This window comes from Rhinoderma darwinii, chromosome 6 (genome assembly GCF_050947455.1).
Source record: "Rhinoderma darwinii isolate aRhiDar2 chromosome 6, aRhiDar2.hap1, whole genome shotgun sequence".
Lineage (NCBI taxonomy): Eukaryota > Metazoa > Chordata > Amphibia > Anura > Rhinodermatidae > Rhinoderma > Rhinoderma darwinii.
Window position 1 is genome coordinate 11,665,521 of NC_134692.1, and position 21,732 is coordinate 11,687,252.

At 46.3% G+C, this 21,732-nt stretch overlaps 1 protein-coding gene across 1 annotated transcript; it reads right to left on the reverse strand.

The window, feature by feature from the left end:
• Positions 1 to 6,679: 6,679 nt before the first annotated feature.
• RETREG2 (reticulophagy regulator family member 2) lies at positions 6,680 to 19,357 on the reverse strand. Its single transcript, XM_075829128.1, has 9 exons — positions 17,766 to 19,357; positions 17,066 to 17,172; positions 16,229 to 16,259; positions 15,700 to 15,844; positions 13,393 to 13,477; positions 13,171 to 13,302; positions 12,231 to 12,325; positions 10,647 to 10,782; positions 6,680 to 10,336 (listed from the first exon to the last, which is right to left on the reverse strand). The coding sequence occupies exons 1-9, from the start codon at positions 18,035 to 18,037 to the stop codon at positions 9,840 to 9,842; spliced, it is 1,500 nt and encodes a 499-aa protein (XP_075685243.1). The 5' UTR covers positions 18,038 to 19,357; the 3' UTR covers positions 6,680 to 9,839.
• Between the last annotated feature and the right edge of the window lie 2,375 nt (positions 19,358 to 21,732).

Below are 21,732 nucleotides of genomic sequence, written 5' to 3' on the forward strand. Positions count from 1 at the left end.
ATTTCACCTCATGATAATCTTTTCATTATATAGTGATTAAGCTTTATTTACGGAAGACTGGAAAACCCCTTAGGCTACAGGCACACGTTGCGGAATTTGGTGCAGAAAATCTGCATCAAACCCGCAGGTAATTCCGCAGGTTTAATCCGCACCTAACAATTAGGTTTTACGCTGCAGAATTTGGTGTTTTGTTTTTTTTCTAAACTTGTCAGATAGAATTCGCAGGCGGAAACGCAAGAAAAATTGACACGCCGCGGATCTTAAAATACGAACCGCAGGTCAATTTCCATGCAGAAAAAAAATCAGCAACGTGGGATTTACTTTGCTTGTACTGTATTAATTTGTAATCACAGGTAGCAGTTTTACTAGCAGACGGATACGGGGCCTGAGGTTATCCTGGATCACCGCGTCTGTCACATTTTGGAAAATTACAAATCAGATTTATAATAAATGACCAGCGCCCGGTATCAAAAACATTAATGTCCTGGTACAAGCCAGATATCAAGCGGGGTCATTGTGGATGTGATCGGGATCGCCCGTGTAACCCGCTCCTCCACAGCTCAGAGATTTACAGCTTACCATCCATTACTGGGGGACAACCAATATGGCCGCCATTACATTCCATGCATCATCCGTCCCACATTGCTGCCAATTTTCCAATCAGGAGCCTGAGAAAAATGGATGACAACCCCTGTGGTTGCTGTAATGGAGGCCATATTAGTTGTCACCTTTTCCAGAAACAGAAGACGACAACACAAGGAGATCCCGGTTCTCCAGTATTGTGTCATAACCTAGAGAATACTCACAGGTCTTGGTTTCCACAGATCATGGGCTAAGAAAGTGATTTTACTAATAGGGGCGGGGCTGTGACAACCTCTTTTAGGGGATGTTCACATGGAGTATTTTGCCGAGTTTTTTGACGCGGAAACCGCGTCGCAAAACTCGGCAAAAACGGCCCGAGAACGCCTCCCATTGATTTCAATGGGAGGCATCGGCGTCTTTTTCCCGCGAGCAGTAAAACTGCCTCGCGGGAAAAAGAAGCGACATGCCCTATCTTCGGGCGCTTCCGCCTCTGACCTCCCATTGACTTCAATGGGAGGCAGAGAAAGCGTATTTCGCGATGTTTTATGCCCGCGGCGCTCAATGGCCGCGGGCGAAAAACGGCGCGAAAATCGCCGCGAAAATCGGCGTGCAGGGAGAGGAAAATCTGCCTCAAAGTTCCAAACGGAATTTTGGGGCAGATATTCCTCCCCCAAAATACTCAGTGTGAACATAGCCTTACAATAAGGGTATGCTCACACGGCAACACCACTTACGTCTGAAATTACGGAGACGTTTTTACAAGTGCACGCGTTTTTTGCGGCGTCTTTTATGGATGTAATTGGAGCTGGTTTTCATTGGAGTCAATGAAAAACTGCTCCAATTACGTCCCAAGAATTGTCCTGCACTTCTTTGCCGCGGCCGTAATTTTACGCACCGTCTTTTGACAGCGACGTGTAAAATGACAGCTCGTCTGCACAGAACATCGTAAGACCCATTGCAAGCAATGGGCAGATGTTTGCCGACGTATTGGAGTCGTCTTTTCAGGCGTAAAACGCCTCCATTACACCTGAAAAGAGGTCGTGTGAACATACCCTAAAGGTGGATTTCACCATTAATAAGATATTTTGGGGCAGATGAATAGGAACTAGTGCAAAGGAAGAACTTGAGCAGTTTCCCAACATCCATCAATCACATCCGCTGTCTGAGGGACAGACGCAGGCGCTGCACCAGCCGCATTATATCCGGCAGGCTCTCATAATGGCGGCTGAGCAGGGAATCCTTGTTGCGTGGAAGGATCTGCTGTCTGACAATGGCCCACGCCCTGTGACGACCTTATCAGGATGAAGCAGCTGCCAAACCTGTAACGATGACGTCACCGGGCCACATATTCTGACATTTTACAGTGCGCTGCGTGTAGATTATTAACTCACTCCGTTACATAAAAAATAAAATATGCAGCGGAAACGCCATACAAGTATAAAGTGGGGAAACCGCCTATAAGTTTAGGTTTGGTTTAGAGCTTAATATCAGGATCTGGAGGCGGCTGTTTATACACAAATACTGTAAGGCGCTGTTCACATCCGTGTCGTAGCTTCTGTTTATAATGAAAACCACAACGCGGTGCTAGATCTGTTGTACGACGGATACCGCCGGAGGGTCTGTCGGGTTCCATCGTGGGGTCAGTTGCTTTGACGGAAAGAATGACGCTACATGCTGCACTGTTCTTGCTGTCAAACCGGACAGAATCCGCGATGGAGGATCCGTGAACAGCGCCGTATGCCTTTCAGATCCGATAAGGTCGCAGTATGCACGTTAAATTAATCATAATAATCGTTCTGTCTGTGGTACTAAAACCCATCAGTCCCAAATTAAAGGGATTATGCGGGGACCAAAAGCAGTATGTGAGTACAATCGCTAATATACATTCCGGTCCCTGTCTCGCTGATTCTTAGATTTTCCTCGATTTTTATAGCGCTGCCAGTGGACCGGAAGTCTAGTTGCACGGCCTTCTTTGATGACGATACGACTTTGTCACGTGACCGATCCCGCTGTACTACTGCTCCTGCTTGTACATACATTACAGCGGGACCGGTCACATGAAAAAGAGTCGTCATCAAAGAAGGTTGTGCAACTAGACGTCCGGTCCCCCGGCAGCGCTACAAAAATCTTTATGTTGCGGGTGTCAGCTGTTTAATACAGTTGACACCTCTCCGGGATCGGAGATAATTCAGATTTTGGTATAACCACTTGGATGCCGCAGTTAATAGCAAAGCGATTGGTTCTAATAGCTGGCATAGCAGCCTGGGGCCCTAATGAAAGCCCCCGGGTCTGCCATCTTGGTGCTCCTATTAAGCCCAGCCAGCAGAGTTAAAGATTTTAGTAATATGCAAAAAAAATTAAAAAAATATTAAAAGTTGAAAAAACAAATACTTTTTCCATTTTTACCCTAAAGTAGAAATATAAATAAAATGAATATAATATCGCCCCATCCATAAAAGTCTGAACTATAACAATAGACCAAGATTTAACCCGCAGGGTGAACTCCGTAAACGCCGGAATTGCAGTATTTGGTCCCCTAAAAAATTAAATTAAGGGCTTATTCAGACAAACGTGATATATGTCCGTGCAACGCGCGTGATTTTCACACGCGTCGCACGGACCTATATTAGTCTATGGGGCCGTGCAGACATGTGCGTGATTTTCACACGCATCGCACGGACCTATATTAGTCTATGGGGCCGTGCAGACATGTGCGGGATTTTTACGCAGCGTGTGTGCGCGGCGAAAAAGTCACGACATGTCCGTTCTTTCTGCGTTTTTCGCGCATCACGCACCCATTGAAGTCAATAGGTGCGTGAAAACCACGCATGCCGCACGGAAGCACTTCCGTGCGACCAGCGCGATTCGCGCAACAGCTGTCAAAAGGATGATTGAAAACAAAAAAGCACCACGTGCTTTTCTGTTTACAAACATCCAAACGGAGTGTCATAATTATGGCGGCTGCGCGAAAAGCACACAGCCGCGCATCATATGAACATTTAGCAAACCGAATAAAAACCCGAATAATACTAGTGGTCCTAGTGACTAATTACAACTAAACCAGAACAAGAAACAAGTCACGACCAGGTGTTTGAAAAAATACAAAAAATCTTTATTAAAGTAAATTAGACACATGAAGAAAACGTATAACACTTAGACATACTAAAATGCCATGGACCCTTGAACACAAACGGAATCCGAACGTAAAAGCAGCATGGCCCCCCAGATGTAAAAATGGTCTGACACAACCTATAAATGGCTAAAGTGCATAAATATATATTAATGAGCAGGTACTAGGCATGGTACGCTTTTGCACAGATGAACACATAAGTAAGTGTAGAGAATATATATAAGGTACAATCTTAAGTAAAAATGACATGTAAAGTAATATACCTACACCTGCGTATAAGAGGATAAATAGGAGATCAAGACCAGGAGGGCGACCTCTGCTTAACCCAACGCGCGTTTCGCTGGTGCTTCGTCAGCGACAACCCCTGACGAAGCACCAGCGAAACGCGCGTTGGGTTAAGCAGAGGTCGCCCTCCTGGTCTTGATCTCCTATTTATCCTCTTATACGCAGGTGTAGGTATATTACTTTACATGTCATTTTTACTTAAGATTGTACCTTATATATATTCTCTACACTTACTTATGTGTTCATCTGTGCAAAAGCGTACCATGCCTAGTACCTGCTCATTAATATATATTTATGCACTTTAGCCATTTATAGGTTGTGTCAGACCATTTTTACATCTGGGGGGCCATGCTGCTTTTACGTTCGGATTCCGTTTGTGTTCAAGGGTCCATGGCATTTTAGTATGTCTAAGTGTTATACGTTTTCTTCATGTGTCTAATTTACTTTAATAAAGATTTTTTGTATTTTTTCAAACACCTGGTCGTGACTTGTTTCTTGTTCTGGTTTAATCATATGAACATGACACACGGAATTGTCAAGTGCCTTTTGCGCACGCAAAACCCCACGGTTTTTGCGTGCGCAAAACGCACACGCTCGTGTAAATCCGCCCTTAGTTTGTTTTTCTTTTTTCCATAGTTGCGATTTTTGCAGGCGTAACACTTGGCCTTTTGTTGCGAGTTTTGCATCCCCATTGAATTCAATGGGAAAAACCCGCAATGGAAAAGCAATGAAAACTCAGCATACATTGACATGCTGCAGAAATTAATTCCACACCACAGGTCAATTTATTAACATTTCCGCTACGTTTTTTTTTTCCGCAGCGCGGGCATGAGATTTACTAAATCTCATTAACTTTGCTGCTACTGTAAATGTTGCAGAGTTTCAGCACAGATTTCGGTTGCGGAAATTCCGCAGTGTTTAAGCTACGGGGGAACCCGGTCTTACTGTGCGGGTCAATAAGATCGCAACAATACGGTGTGTATATATATGTCACAATGCGATCTTTTGCTTATAACGCCACGGTCAGGCCTCCGTTTAACATATACATCAGGAGTTTTTCCCGCCGTTTTAAATGGAGACAAAAAAAACCATGTGAACAGGGCCCGCGCCTCTGGGGCAATACTTACCACTATATGAAGGATTTTAAATGAGGAAAAACCAGTCTGTATTGTGGGAAATATCTGTTCTCCGATGGATACCATTTGCAAAAAAGTCTAAACAGTCGTATCGCAGCTTAAACACGACCCAATTCTTCAGGATGATGTATGCAGAGGATGAATATAGGCGATTCGTAGACCCCAGAAAACATATGGAAGAGCCAGGAGTCGATGCTGGGAAGGAGGTTCAACGTAAAATAAAGCAAAGCAATACCTGGGTCTTGAGGGCCCTGTTCACACTGAGTTTTTTGACGAGTTTTTTTGAGCGGAAACCGCTCCGAAAAACTTGTCAAAAAACGCCCGAAAATGCCTCATATTGATTTCAATGTGAGTTGGACAAGTTTTTTACCGCGAGTAAAAAAAACACGTTGCGGTAAAAAGAAGCGTCATGACCCATCTTGAGGCGGTTTCCGCCTCCAAAACCCCATTTCAATCAGTCAGGAAGAGGGAAAAAACGCCTCGACGAGTGTTTTGACGAGTTTTTGTCAAACCACTGTGCAAAAACTGTCTGGAGCATTTTTTGCAGGAGGAATTTTCCTCCTGCAAAAAACTCTGTGTGAACATAGCCTAAAAATGAACATTTATGACTTTCCCACAGGATAGGTGATAAATCAATGATCACTGGGATCCCCACTGATCACTAGATCCCCGTTCCTCCTCACTACATATTCGCAGTAAGGAGGATTTTGAATGGAGCGGCAGTCGTACATGTCCTCTGCCGCTCCCTTCAATGTCTACGGGGCCGTCGTAAACAGCGGAGTGCAGCGCTCAGCTGTTTGTCATTCTAATAGACATTGAATGGTGCGGCAGAGGACATGCGCGACGGCCGCTCCATTCTAGTGAACGGTGGGGGTCCCAGTCATATCCTGTGGATAGCAGATAAATGTTCTTAGGGTTAAAAACTCATTTAAATAGTGTTCTCTACTTTGGAAAATCCCTACTTGTTAGAAGGGTCCCAGGACCTCCAGCGATCAGCTGTAATCTGTGGGGAAACCTGGCTGTAAGTGTTCATATTCCCTGCAGCGCCACCACAGGGGAAACTAAGCATTACACGGCATCCATTCATATGAATAGGTTGTGTGTAATACAGGACAGGTCCTCCAGAGAGAGAGAGAGAGAGAGAGAGAGAGAGAGACGCTCTATGTAAACGCTCTCCACTCTGACCAAGAGATGAGGATCCTGACCAGAGGACCCCCCCGATATCTCAAAATTCACTAGGGGGTGTAAAAATGGATTTCTAATCTCAACAACCCCTGTAAAGAGAACATGGATGAGGCTGAAGGTGTCGGAGTTGGGGACACTAGCACCTTCCACAACACTTGGGGGTGCGTCCGGGATGCCATGTACAATACTGTAGAAGAGTTACTGGCTCATGTATGGGGTGTGGTTACCGACACATTAGCAGGAAGATCACTCATAAAAAAGAAGATAAAAGGTTTTCACAATCTATGAAGCTCTTTGGGGAGCAGAACAGTTTAATAACAAAACTTCTATAGCTAGAAATAATTTCCCCACAAGCTTCAGGTATCGTGTAACATCTTTAATGATTTATATCCAGGGAGAAGGTGAACATGATGAGCGGACTGTAAATACATTGCTCTCATATTGTTTTTTCAGGAGGGAGCGGGTGTTAGTCATATTATTGTACATCTACACACAGACTTACAGATACAGCTACAGACATGTACACAGTGCTCTACACTAGGAGATGAGACTGATCGCACACACCATCATCTGCACATACACTCATACACACACACACGCACGCTCGCTCACAACACAGAGGAGGGTAGGAAACTGTGTTTACTCCCTCATTGGCTTATTAAAACCTAAAGTGACCTACATCTTCAAAGGACTTGTCCATACATGTATGCAGCTTATATATGGATATAATCTATGTAAAAAGTTAAGTCACCTTGTAAATACATGGCATTACTTATCTTGTACTGATCCTGAGTTACATCCTGTATTATTCTCCAGAGCTGCACTCACTATTCTGCTGGTGGAGCCACTGTGTACATACATTACATTACTTATCCTGAGTTACATCCTGTATTATACTCCAGAGCTGCACTCACTATTCTGCTGGTGGAGTCACTGTGTACATACATTACTTATCCTGTACTGATCCTGAGTTATATCCTGTATTATACTCCAGAGCTGTACTCACTATTCTGCTGGTGGAGTCACTGTGTACATACATTACTCATCCTGTACTGATCCTGAGTTACATCCTGTATTATACTCCAGAGCTGCACTCACTATTCTGCTGGTGGAGTCACTGTGTACATACATTACATTACTTATCCTGAGTTATATCCTGTATTATACTCCAGAGCTGCACTCACTATTCTGCTGGTTGTTATTGTAAACAGTCAACAAGATTGTAGAGAAACACAACCCTAGCTGCTGAGCCGAGCATGGGGCATGTATTATTCCACACACAGTGCTATAAAAGATGGCACAACTCAGAATTTAACTCATCAGTGAAAGCTCGGTGTAGACACTGAACCAGCAAGAGATGTTGGAAGCTTCCAGCGCTGAAGGCTGGAGACTTGTTAATTCAGCCTGTATAATATAGGCTGTAACTCAGGATCAGTACAGGATAAGTAATGTAATGTATGTACACAGTGACTCCACCAGCAGAATAGTGAGTGCAGCTCTGGAGTATAATACAGGATGTAACTCAGGATGAGTACAGGATAAGTAATGTAATGTATGTACACAGTGACTCCACCAGCAGAATAGTGAGTGCAGCTCTGGCGTATAATACAGGATGTAACTCAGGATCAGTACAGGATAAGTAATGTATGTACACAGTGACTCCACCAGCAGAATAGTGAGTGCAGCTCTGGAGTATAATACAGGATGTAATTCCGGATCAGTACAGGATAAGTAATGTATGTACACAGTGACTCCACCAGCAGAATAGTGAGTACAGCTCTGGAGTATAATACAGGATGTAACTCAGGATCAGTACAGGATAAGTAATGCATGTATGTACACAGTGACTCCACCAGCAGAATAGTGAGTGCAGCTCTGGAGTATAATACAGGCAGTAACTAAGGATCAGTACAGGATAAGTAATGTATTTACAAAGTGATAACTTTATATGTAGATCATATCTATATGTAAACTGTAAAATTATGTGACAAAACTATATGGATTTAAACCTTTAGAAGAAACCCTTGAAGTTAAATGTGTATTCAGAAACTGGAACCTACCACTTTTTAGAAAAACACTATGAAAGTGTCTTCCGTCTTCATAGACATTTTAGAAGATGCTGCAGAGACCGTTAAAAAAAAATCCTCAAAATCTGAACGCACGATGTAACAATATAATATGGTAATAAATATTAGTACTGTAAATAACAATTCTTAAAAGTTTCAATTTGGAACAGCATTTTTTGAGATGCAATCACCACAGGAAGGACCCGTCCTGTACAGATCAGCTCATTCTAAGAGGATCTGTCCTGGCAAATCCGGAGGGGCAATTTTCCGGTGTTCCCCGTGTTTGGACCTGCCGTGTAATCCTTCCTATATGGGCCTTAGAGGATACACAGATATTCCGAAGTAACACAAGGCGGATATAGGATGGACACAACTTGTGGATCAGTCCTATGCTTTATCCTGCAAACATTTTACATTGCCTGAGCACTTCATGTCCAAACCCTCTACCCTCATGACGAGGCGTATCGATGCTCGGATCAACACCACATAAGGGGACTGCACCGGTTTACCACCATTTTACACCTACTATCTATATACACTGCTGAGTAACTTTGCAAACACCTTGCATTTCATACCCGATCTTGAGTTACTCCATGCCTCATTCACATCCAGAGCTGCATTCAAAAGTCTTCTTCTTTGCTCTCGCCTCACATCCCACTGCTATCGCCAAGCTGGTTCAATGTCTGAACAGAGCATGTCCAGCTGTTCTGCACGGAGGGAGATGTAGTGTTCACACCAGGCTGTGTGCAGTAGTCTAATATATGGATAAAACACATCTCCCAGATCACAGCACAGCAAAGCTGTCTGCCGAGTGGGGTCTTATTCGAAGTGAAATTTTAAAATGCAGCTTTGGATGTGACTGGAGCATAAGATGTGTAACTCAAGATCAGTACAATCATTTACAAAGTTGCTTAATTATATTAAATCTTTGTAAATCCTAAAAAAAGGTATTTAAATGTGCTAAGGCTGCCTGTGCATTTACCCCTCGCAGCAATGAGATAGGTACCGATCAAATCAGCGGCAGGTATTTTATTATTTTTTTCTTGGGTGAGGGGAGCTACGAAAGAAGAACAAAAATAATTACCAGAATAAAAAAATCCACAAACCCAGGTAAACACTCTTACAAAAACTCAGCCGGTCAGCTGTTTGGATTAGTGAGGTCCTCGGCGAGACGACCAGCTGCTTGGATTGGGGGGTAGCAAACCTATTAAAACAATGTAATAACACTATAAGCAAGTTCAAGGGGATAAATTAAAAGGCCGGATTGGGTGCTTTAAATGGATAAAAGTCTTCTCGTTTGAGAAGGTTGTCGATAATCTGTGCTTTATGCCAATGCCCATGTGTCATACCGCTTCCATGCTTCAGGGGGCGGCGTTTAAAATGGCGTGTAACCTTTAGTTGGTTGTGGGCCGGAGAAAAAACAAAGACACAAACTTTCGCTCCTAAATGGCAGCCTTAAGAATCTGGCTCTTGTTGATGGGATTGAGAAGAGGATAACGGCCTCTCGGCTTCCTCCAGCTCCTTCCGCATCAGATCCAGCTCGCCCGGTTCCAGAAGCTCAAAATCCTCCCCATCCCCCCCGGGCTCTACGGTTTCAGGATGTAAAAGTTCCAGAGCGGCTAAAGGTGCGGCTGGGCTCTGAAGGGCCGTTGAGCTCTGAATTGCTGTGGTGGTGATGACTCTACTGGCGGGTTCTTCTCGGTTTTGGATTTCACCTTCCTGTTGGTGGGGCTGCCCCTTCCCATTGAAGTGCGTGTTGACAAAATGGAGGGGAGAAGTGAGTGTGGGCAACAGCTCTTCTGGATTTAGGGTTAGTTGTTCAGCCGGTAAAAGCGGCATCTCAGACGGTGGTAAACGCTTCTCATCGCCGTCACGATGCCTCAGCCACAATGGTGACTCCGTGGGATCTATGGGAGGGGGTTCTTCAGAGACGGCCGCCGGCTGTTCCAAATCTAATTACAGGAGCGGAGGTAAAAACAAAAATAAAAAAAATTAACCTTAATAAACTTATAGGGCCTTAAGAGCAGGAAGATAGATCACAGTCTGTCACGGTCACGTCTCCCCTGTGAAGCCGTCCAGTGACCCCAGGGGTGTGATACATGGATTTTTATTTACGTTACTAAGCCCCTTACCAATCAGGGAGGGTATGCGGTGTTTGATCCCATATAGAACAGATCTGGAGTTCCACCTATAGAAGATGAGCAGTTGCACATCTAAATAACCCCGGAGCCTAATCAGTCTATTTGTCGACTGGTCACTCACCCTCTGACACGTCAGGCAGCTGCGGTGTCGTCGCTCTGGATACGGAGAATCCGCCGCTTTCCAGGATTGAAGCCTCTTCATCGGACAATTCAGAGTCGGTTATAGACAGGGCTAAGGCGGTGATTCTCACGTCCAGCTTTAAGAGATCACAAGGAGTTAATCATATCACTGTATATCCTGAACAGTGTCTAATAATTAAAGGGGTATCCCCATCACCACCTCTGGGACCTGCACCAAGAACAGGAGACCCCCCCCAGAGGGACCTCCAGCTAACAGACATTTATGGCCTATCCTCCGGACATACCATAAATGTCTAATGGGAACAACCTTAGTGTTCTGCATCCTGTGTCCGCCCTTCCCACCAGTTGTTGTGAAACTACAAGTCCCAGCAGGCCATGGAAGACTGATGTGAAACTACAAGTCCCAGCAGGCCACAACAGCTGTAGTGGATTCAGAGCACGGCTAGAAGTCACCAGACGCTGTAGTCAAGTCTAGTGATGCAACTGCATTTATAAAGCTATGAATTATTTAGGCCCTGTTCACACTTCCTTCAAGAATTTTGAGGCAGATATTAAGCTGCCTGCACTCACTTTGCCGCGTTGTTCGGCCGCGGCCATTGAGCTCTGCAGACAAAAGACGCAGCGAAAACCTCTTTCTCTGCCTCCCATTGATGTCAATGGGAGATCAGCGACGGAAACGCCTGAAGAAAGACCACGTTGCTTTTTTTTTTCCCCGCGAGCGTTTTCCTCCACTCGCGGGGGAAAACAAAAAAACGCCTCCGCCTCCCATTGAAATCAGTAGGAGGCGATTTTAGGCATCAAAAACAGCGCCAAAAAATTCAGTGTGAACTAGGCCTTATAGTGTACGCATGGGGCATTTGGCTGGTCCCCTACAATTTTCATGGGAGCAAAAACAGCATTTATCCTCCACTCCGATGGCAGCCTTTAGACGCTTCACCTGCCATTCCACCAACAAGATGAGATACTCTGCAGGTGAATGCCATCTACTATTCAATGTTATCAGCCAGTACACGCTGGGGAGATATCATTGATATTCCTGACCGCAAGTCCAGACAAATCCCTGCCCCCATTATCATTCCCACATATCTCTGACGATCTTTCAGTTTTCCCTCTGACCCTCAACATTGTTCGGCCCCTTTTTACCCCGGTGAATGATTTCAGATCTAATGTTTTTCTGAGTATTTATGCGCGAAGGTCTCCGCAAGAAAAACTTATTTTTGATCGCCAGTCTCAAAAATAAATTTTTATTGTTCAACCAATCTTATCTGGTCATTGAAGAGGTTGTTGGGTCACAGCCCTCCATGCGCAGGACTGGCCTTATACACAGTTAAAGGGATGGTCTCATGATGACCACAACCCCTGTGCAGATGCCCTATTTGATCATATGGATGTTATAGAGGGGGGGGGGGGGGGTCCTCCGCGCCAAATCTCACTCTATGAGCAGAAACGGAGAGCTGCTCCGGAACCGGAGCGTCTATGCATTACATGGACTTCCATTTATTTCAACGGCCGTCATATAATGCTACAAAATGTTCACCTACCGGCCAGGACTACGTCCACCTACCTCAGGAGAGAAGCCGGACAACTCGATCTCGCTCTCGCTGTCTGTATCTGCGGTCATTTCCTGACCCTCTTCCGGCTCCTTCTTGGTTTGTCTTTCTAATACGATAAAAAAAAAAAAAAAAAATATCCGACAAGAGATACTCTGAGAATTAGGAACGATCGGTTCCTATAAATGGTTATGAAAAAGTAGAATAGAATATTTAGCCTCGGATTCTGGGAAGGGTCATCCTGTTTTTCCCAATGGCAAACCTTACGTTATGGAGCCATATGGAAACGGGTGATGTATTACTGTAGAACTAGACCGCTTTACTATTCAGGAAACCAAGACTGTGGATGGGCAACCCCTTTAAGGGCTGTAATGGCGACCATATTGCTGGTCACCCTGCTTTCCCAGAAATAGATACAACTAAAAAAAAGTCTGATTACAATGTTAAGCCACCTGAATTAACAGGATGACCATTTTTCGAAGGGTTTGTCTACCCAGAAACAGCGCCACTTATATCCATGGGCTTTGCCTGGTACTGCAGTATTCTAGTGAATGGGACGGAGATGCAATACCAGACACAGTCCATGGACAGGAGTGGCGCTGTTGTTATAAAAGAAAAAAAAGAAAAAGCAGCCATGCCTTAATGATGCCGGAAGGCTGGATTTCTAATTAGACACACAAGTCTCAGTTGTGCAGTAGTCCGACATGTGCGGCCATGAAAGAATGGTCAGTGTATGGCGCTTTTACAGTGCAAGTTCTTTTCAGGTTAACACTGCGCTAATTTGCATAATGGGGGTGGTTGTGGTGTGGCTTTATTCATGGGAGTGGCCTGGTATGTAAATTCAGTAGTGGATGCATCTTGCAGCTACTGGATCCCGATGCTAAATATTTGCACCCCTTATAGCTCCCCACACCGCACCTCTCTATGTCCCCCAACCCTCAGGACGATACTTACTCTTATGGGAACGCGGCAGATCCTCTCCCTTCATGCTGTAGTCTAGCTTCATGAGGATGGGTTCTAGAGCGGTGTACATCTTCTGGATGAGTTCTCGATACACAACCAGTGGCCACAGCAGCACGCTGAGTACTGCAAAAGAGAGGCAGACGCCGCCGTCACGTGCGCGTCGTCTCATCACGTAAAGGACAAATGTCGCTTAGCAGTAGCGGAGATTCTTACGTATTATGTAGGAAATCATAATGCCTGGAACATAATGTCCGACCACAGCCAGAACTGCACAGCACGAACAAACCATTGCACAGAACTGAGTAGAAAGAGAAGAAAAATGAATAAATCCTCTATGCAGAGGGGAGATCAAAAGCCTTGGGGGGCCCCCTCAATTCAGCAGCAGCCCCTCCCCTAATAAAACTCACACTACATACAAAACAACTGATCCGACCACAACCCATACACGTGTATACGAGCAGTAGAACTAGTCGTACATATACTTCCCATTATAGGGACAGATAAAAAAAAATTCTATCCGATTCTGTATGAGATAAGCGGCGCCTGGTACAAGCTTATCTCCATCCATCAATACAAAGCATAAAATGCCCATGTTAATGGGCGAGTTTGGCAAAACAGTTATCTTATGCCCGTGACCACCTTACGAGAGTTCCCCAATTCTTTGTGTAAATGGTGAAGCATAATTTTCATTCTAGGATGGAATTGCTCTTTACATCCAGTCTCGTCCACTGCAAAGCTGTTAAAAATGGCGTCTCATCTGTTCTTAGTTAAATTTCTTGGGGGACCAACCAATATGGCCATCACTAAAGCTCCCTAGGGGTTGTTACCCAACTTTCTTGAAGCACTGAGAGGCAAATATTCCTTATTGGCAGTTGTACACGCCATGCTCCTGTACGCTTCATTACTAAGCAAGTTTGCCCTTCAGGAGGGTGAAAACCCCCCCAGGTGCCGGACATTTTGGGCTGTGTGGTTTCATCTTTCCTACCAATAGATATAACTAAGAAGTGGTGGAACAGAAGAGGACAACTCTCTATAAGGGTTCTCCGCTATGGACAATCTCTACTTGTTAGAAGGGCACCCTGACAATAAACTGATCACAAAGTGTCCCCCAGCAATCAGTTGTGATCTGTAGGGAAACCTGGAGGTGCGTGTTCAATTTCCCTGCAGCGCCACCACAGGAGAAATGAAGCATTACAGTGTCCATTCATATCAATGTGTTGTCTGTGTAATACAGGACTGGTCCTCCAGAGAGAGAGAGACTCTCTATATAACCGCTCTCCACTCTGCGATGAGATGAGGATCCTGAACAGAGGACCCCACAATATTAAAACTCAGAATTCACTAATAGGGTGTATGATGTGGGTTTCCTAAACTGGACACCCCTTTTAAAGGCGCTTCCTCACAAATAATATATATGACCCCTCATTTGCTCATTTCATCTTCTACCATTAGCGAGGGACTATATTAGAGGTAACTGGTGTGATAAAAATAATTTGTGGGAATATCCCTTTAATACAACCAGGGGCATAACTAGGACACACTGGGCCTCATAGCAAACTTTTGACTGCCGCCACCCTGGGTGCCACGCCCTTGTAGATAGTGCCCCCCTGTAAATAGTGCCATACAGCCCCCCCCCCTGCAGACAGTGCCATACAGCTCCCCCCCACTGTAGACAGTACTATACTTTCAAGTATCACAAAGAGGGACATTCAATGTGGCGCACAGCGGCAATTTTTCTTTAAGCCACGCCTCTAATCCCACCCAATCCTCGCCCATAAACACCTGATTCAGCCCACACAGTATAATTCCCCCATACAGTATATTGCCCACACAGATGCCCCATGCTCTACAATGCCCAAACAAATTCTCCCATGCAGCATAATACCCTCATAGCTGCCCCCACACAGTATAATGTCCCCCACACAGTATAATGCCCCCCACACAGTATAATGCTCCCACCGTATAATGCTGCTCATAAAGTAAAATGCTCCTACAGCTGCCACCTATCAGCCCCCCTTCCCTACCCAGTATAATGCCCCATAGTGTCTAACAGAAAAAAAAATAACATAATTACTTACCTATCCCCGTTCCCACGACAGGTCGCAGATTGGCGCGATGACGTTACTAAATCGCGCCTGCCTGCGCCGACCCTCTCACGGCAGAGTGAATGTTGGAGCAAGGAGCAGTCAGCTCGTTGCTCCAGCATTCAGGAAGTGGGACCAGCGCGGTGTGGCTACGGGGGCCCTGTGGTCGCAATTGCGACCCCTAGAGCTACGCCACTGTATACAGTAGCCTATGGCAGTGCAGGGAGATACCTCCCTGCTCTGTCATAGTGTTCAATAGCATCAGCGTCCAAAGGATGCAGACACTATTGAACGTGGTGTCGCTACCACTGTAGCAGCCATAGCTAGCGGAGCCTCCGGGCATGGGGAGGGTGCCCGCGCCGGTGCAAGCCCCCTTACATCATAGTGAGCGATCCGCATCCTCTCACTGTAACTTCTCCCTCTTGTATTTACCCACCTTTCCTGGATTTTGCTTTTTGGATAGCAGCAGCTCCTGGATGTACTGGTGTGACGTGAACCAGGTCTCCGCTAGGCAGTGACACAGCTCTGGTAGACTCAGCAGGCGGTGATGACCGGTCCCCCCAACCGCCGACATGGAGTCACTATAAATATACAGCAAGGTCTTAGTCTACATTCCTATATCATATGACGTAGCAGTCTCAGATGGTTATTCACTTTTCATATTCTATGTGCAAATAACAATAAACATATAATGTTTCAGTGCACTTTAGCGGCACCTATGGCGACTTTTCTGACAAAAATCAGCAAAGCGCTGGGACGGCTGCCAGGATCAGCTGTAAAAATTCTCACTTTTCAGGTCTCCATTTTCAGCCCATCTAGGTATCATCAACGATTTCATCAGCTCATTTACATATAATCGTTATCCCCGAGATGCAGTGAGAATTAAAATGCAGGGAGGCAGGGGAGCGGCTGGGAATACGACGGACCCTCAGCAGTTGAGTAGTAGAGTCGGATGAAGCTCTTACCTGTCAGTGGACGGATCCCCCAGAGTCTGAACTGTAAAACAGAAAACGGGATATTAATAATGGGAAAAAGTTGTAGGGTTTAAATAACATTTTTGCAACAGAAGAGCAGCGACTCCGCAGCATAAACGGGCATCGCTTGTCAATTTATGAACGGATTTTCTGCAATTAAATATGTTGCGGAAAATTCGCAGTGTTTACGCTGTGTGTGTCCCTACACTTAGACATTCTTGCTGCTAGCAGAACCCCCAAATTAGTGACCTAATATTTAAAATATACAATGATTCTATAGACCCATTGCACACCTGTACAGTTAATAAAGCTTAATAATTGTATAACAAAAAGTTCTAATATTTTTCAAATTTTAATTGTTTTAAGGATCTTTGCTTGCTGTCTATGGAGAGAGAGAGAGACAGAGAGAGACAGAGAGAGAGACAGAGAGAGAGAGAGAGAGAGACAGATCACCCGTGGGAGTTTTGAATTTCATTCGCTACCACAGTTTGAATTTTTTGACAGCAAGTAGAGATCTTGGAAAATAGTACATAAAAAAAGTTTCAGAACTTTTATGTACATTGGTCCATTTCAGTTGCAAGAAACATTTCTTTGAATTGTTACTAAACTCCATTGACTTTCATGGGTCACTACGTCAAATTGCAACATTACAATCCAAAAATTGCAACGTGTCACTGGTCTTATATAGATCAGAATTCTGTTGTCATGGAAACAGCAATATACTCAGTATCCCGAACTCCACAACCACTTGTCATTAGCATGTATGATGTCATTTATCTTATGTATAAAGCAGAACTCCGCCAGTCTATAATTATATGAGGGCGTCACCTCTGCAGCGACTGAGCAGCCAGGGCTTCCAGCGATCCACACCCAGCAGGCCCAGCAGAAAGAAGCTCATCAAAAAAAGAGGTCTCAGGGACAGGTAGGAAAATAACCTGCAACGAAAGGCAAGGAAGACGCATTAGAAAGTAAACTGATAAAAGGTCCCGCGCAACTTTTTTCCCCCTATAAGAAACAACTGAAACCGTATTGCAGCGACTTCATGAGGTCAGGGAGCCCCAGCCTTAAAGGGGTATTCCCATCTTATAAAGCGATGGCATATCACTAGGATCAATCTGACCTCTGGGACCCCCGCCGATCCTGGGAATTAGGGGGTTGCAGCAGTGCTAATTTAGCGCTGCGTCCCCCTGCAGTGCAGAGGCTACCGGACTGTGTAGCGGGTCCTATTCACATGCACAGTGGGTGGCCAGGGCGCTGCTGTGCAAGGAAAAACAGCGAAGGGGACGCAGCTCTAAATCGGCGCTGCAGCTCCTTAATTTAGGGTCATCCCTTTAATAGAAGGTAATACCCCTTTAAGAGGAATCTACGACTCTTGTGTCCAGTTGCGGTTTCTTGGTTATGTCTTGTTCTGGGAAAGCTGGGTGACAACCAATATAACCATTATTACAGCTCCCAATTCCTGTGCAGTTAATACAATCTGTTGTCCCCTGTTATCAGCTATTCCAGGCAGGGAATGAGGCAGACTCACCAAAACATCCCGTGAAGAGCGGCAGCGGTCAGCAGACTGGGCACCGGCCGCTCCCACACCAGAAGCCGCTGCCCAGCAGTGAGCAGCGGTGCCCATTCACTGAGGTGCTGGTGCAGAGTGGCCTCTAAGGATTTCATGTCCTCCTCGGAGGCTGCGGAGTCGCGGCCGCTTCTTTCATCACCCTGGGACGGATCTCCTGAAGACCAAGCAGTCGCCTCTTCCCGGACCATTCTCTGCTCCCCGGGAGCGGACGGTTCAGCCATGACGCTCATCGTGTCCAGACCGCCACGCGTCAACCAGACTTCGCCTTCTAGCACTTCCTATATCTCCCCAGAAAGAACGCACCTCCAAGCCTCCGATACGACGCCGCTTCTCCCGTGTTCCTCCGCAACATTCCCCTCGTGCTACTCCCTGTCTGCAGACTCTACCAACCCCAAATCACAGAGGTCTCAGTCACCGGCCCCCGGCTCCGTCTACATACCGTCACGCCCGCGCAGATCTCATCTACACCATCATTCATTCGCCTCTGACCTCCCCAACCTAGAAAATAATTACAAGTCAACGACGCTTATCGGCGCCTGTGTTAAAGCTCCTAAAATCAGAACAGTTTTTTTCTGTCCAATTATTAACTAATAGACGTCGCTTTTCTACTCTGAACCCCCAGATTACTAGTGTTGTGTGTAGACCCCAGAACGGTCCTTATACCCCCGATCTCCAACCCCTTCCCTATGTTTGTAATCCCTGCCGGTCCTGAACTTATATCACCCAACCATCTCTTATTATACCCCCAATTGCCTGCCCTGCCCTTATATCCGCATCTGCTGCCTGCCCTGACTTTATACCCCTATTACACCCCTATACTGTATCCCACTGCCTGCAACTGCCGCCTGCCCAGACCGTAAACACTTATTATGCCCTTATACTCTACCCGCTGCCTGCCCTAACCTATTATGCCCTTATACCCCTACCCACTGATTGCCCTGTCCTTAAACCCCTATTATACCCCAATAGCCCTACTTGTCCGCTGCCTGTTTTTGCTATATACTCTCAAGTCCTATCCTTATACCTCCCCCCCAACCCCTGCCTGCCCTGTCATTATTCCCCCCACATCCTGCCAGGTCTATGTTTGTCTCCCACCTTCTGCTTGTCCTGTCCTTACACCACCACAGCTCTTCTCTGCCCCCGTCCTTCTACCCCCTGGCCCCGGGCTCTGCGCTGTACGTGGCCCCCGTTGACAGCTCCCAGGTGTACGGACTCCTCTCAGCCGGGACGTTGTTGTTATGATGCTGCGCGGACGTGACGTCACTGTACGGAATTGCTTCCGCACCATGGGACAGGCGGCTGTGGCTGCGGGAACAGGCGAACGCTATGGTAGAATGAGTCTTGAATAACTAACCCGTGACTGATTGACACAGGGAGATGCGGGATCTGCCTCGTCTTATTCTCCTAGTCTTTCTCTGCCTTCATTTCTCCGTGTCTATTATTTTAACAGACAGGGTGCCCATAGTAAAAATGGCGGCAATGAGCTAACATCCTCTAGTCACATGATAGGTCATTTTCATTGCACTGTGGGTTTGTGGGAAGGATTTGGATAAGCAGCGGCCATGCTTGTTACGGGCACGTTTTAGGTTATGCAGGAATGAGAGGTTCAGGTGCGGAGCTGGATTGGAGACGGAGAGGAGAGTCAGAGAATCAGAAACACACTGGGAGAGATGTAAAAAAAAAAAAATACTGCAAAGAAAAGCAGCATTGCTGTCACAAGCAACCAATCAGCATACAGCTATTATCCATCTGATACGGGTAAAAAAAAATGAAAGCAGCGAGTTGATTGGTTGGTTACTAGCTGCCACTTTTTATTACAACACTCTTTATTTATACATTTTGTGACATACAAAACAAAAAGGATAACCAGTACTGATACATAATATACAGAACTCCAAGCAAGCCATATTATAACAATTCCCTATCATACTCCTATTACCAAAATCACCTCTTTACAAGGAAAGTGCAGAAAGGGGAAAATCCAACTGCCCGAGTAGAGCTGCAGTGTAAAGCAAGGAAGAGGGACAGAGCAGTAATCTGACCCTCTGATGAGACAGGAGGTGGATTTAAGACTACTTCAGACTCCAATAGACAGTGCAGCTAAACTGGAGTCACTGATCATCACTGTGTCCTTATGCATAGTTACCAACAGTGGCGTAACTACCGCTATAGCAGCAGTAGCGGCTGCTACAGGGCCCGCAGCATGAGGGGGCCCGTGCCACCCGCCGGCACGGCCCCCCCCCCCATGGCCGGAGGCTCCGCTAGCAGCTGCTATGGCTGCTACAGCACGACGCCACTGAAGGGGTTGTTCCTACATAAGACATGCATCCCCTATCCACAGGATAGGGGATACATGTGTGATCGCTGGGACGCCCATCGATAAGGAGAACGGGGGACCGAAAGTCCCCCGAAGTTCTCCATGACAAACCCCGGACTGTGTCGGCAGCTCCGTAGAAATGACTTGCGCACCGGTCGCGCTTGTGCGCATGCGGGACCAGCGCTCCTTTCATTTTTATTGAACTGCGCAGACTCCGGAAGTCAGAGGTTTGTGATGGAGAACTTGGGGGGACTTTCGGTCTCCCGTTCTTATCGCTGCCAGCGATCACACATATATCCCCTATCCTGTGGAGATCCTGTGGATAGGGGATGCATGTCTTTTGTAGGTCAAAACTATAGGCCGTTTTTTTTTGTTGGGGGGGGGGCTATATGGCGTTATCTACAGGGGGGGTCTGTATGGCGTTATCTACAGGAGGGGGATCTGTATGGCGTTATCTACAGGGGGGGCTGTATGGCGTTATCTACAGGTGGGTCTGTATGGCGTTATCTACAGGAGGGGGATCTGTATGGCGTTATCTACAGGGGGGCTGTATGGCGTTATCTACAGGTGGGTCTGTATGGCGTTATCTACAGGGGGGTCTGTATGGCGTTATCTACAGGTGGGTCTGTATGGCGTTATCTACAGGAGGGGGATCTGTATGGCGTTATCTACAGGGGGATCTGTATGGCGTTATCTACAGGTGGGTCTGTATGGCGTTATCTACAGGAGGGGGTTCTGTAAGGCGTTATCTACAGGGGGATCTGTATGGCGTTATCTTCAGGTGGACTGTATGGCGTTATCTACAGGGGGGGTCTGTATGGCGTTATCTACAGAGGTGGACTGTATGGCGTTATCTACAGGGGGGGCTGTATGGCGTTATCTACAGGTGGGTCTGTATGGCGTTATCTACAGGAGGGGGTTCTGTAAGGCGTTATCTATAGGGGAGGGCTGTATGGCGTTATCTACTGAGGGGGCCTGTATGGTGTAATCTACAGGGGGATCTGTATGGCGTTCTCTACAGGGGGGGTCTGTATGGCGTTATCTACAGGGGGGGTCTGTATGGCGTTATCTACAGGGGGGGGGGGTTAGTATGGCGTTATCTACAGGGGGGTCTCTATGGCGTTATCTACAGGGGGGATTTGGGGCTGTAAGACGTTATCTACAGGGGGCTGTATGGCATTATCTACAGGGGGGGTCTGTATGGCATCTATAGGGGTGTCTGTATGGCATTATCTACAGGGGGGCTGTATGGCGTTATCAACAGGGAGGATTTGGGGCTGTAAGACATTATCTACAGGGGGGCTGTAACGCGTTATCTACAGGGGGGATTTGGGGCTGTAAGTCGTTATCTACAGGGGGGCTGTATGGTGTTATCTACAGGGGGCTATGTATGGTGCTATCTATAGGGGGGCGCTGTGTGGTGGAATCTATAGGGAAGCACTATCTACAAGGGGGGGGGGGGGTTGTGTGATACCCAGGGGAGGGGGGGCCCCAGTCAAAAGTTTGCTATTTGGCCCAGTCTTTCCTAGTTACGCCCCTAGTTGCCAAAATGTTTAAAAAATGTCCAGGGACACGTAGGGTGTGGCGTCTTTGATGGGTGTGTCTTAT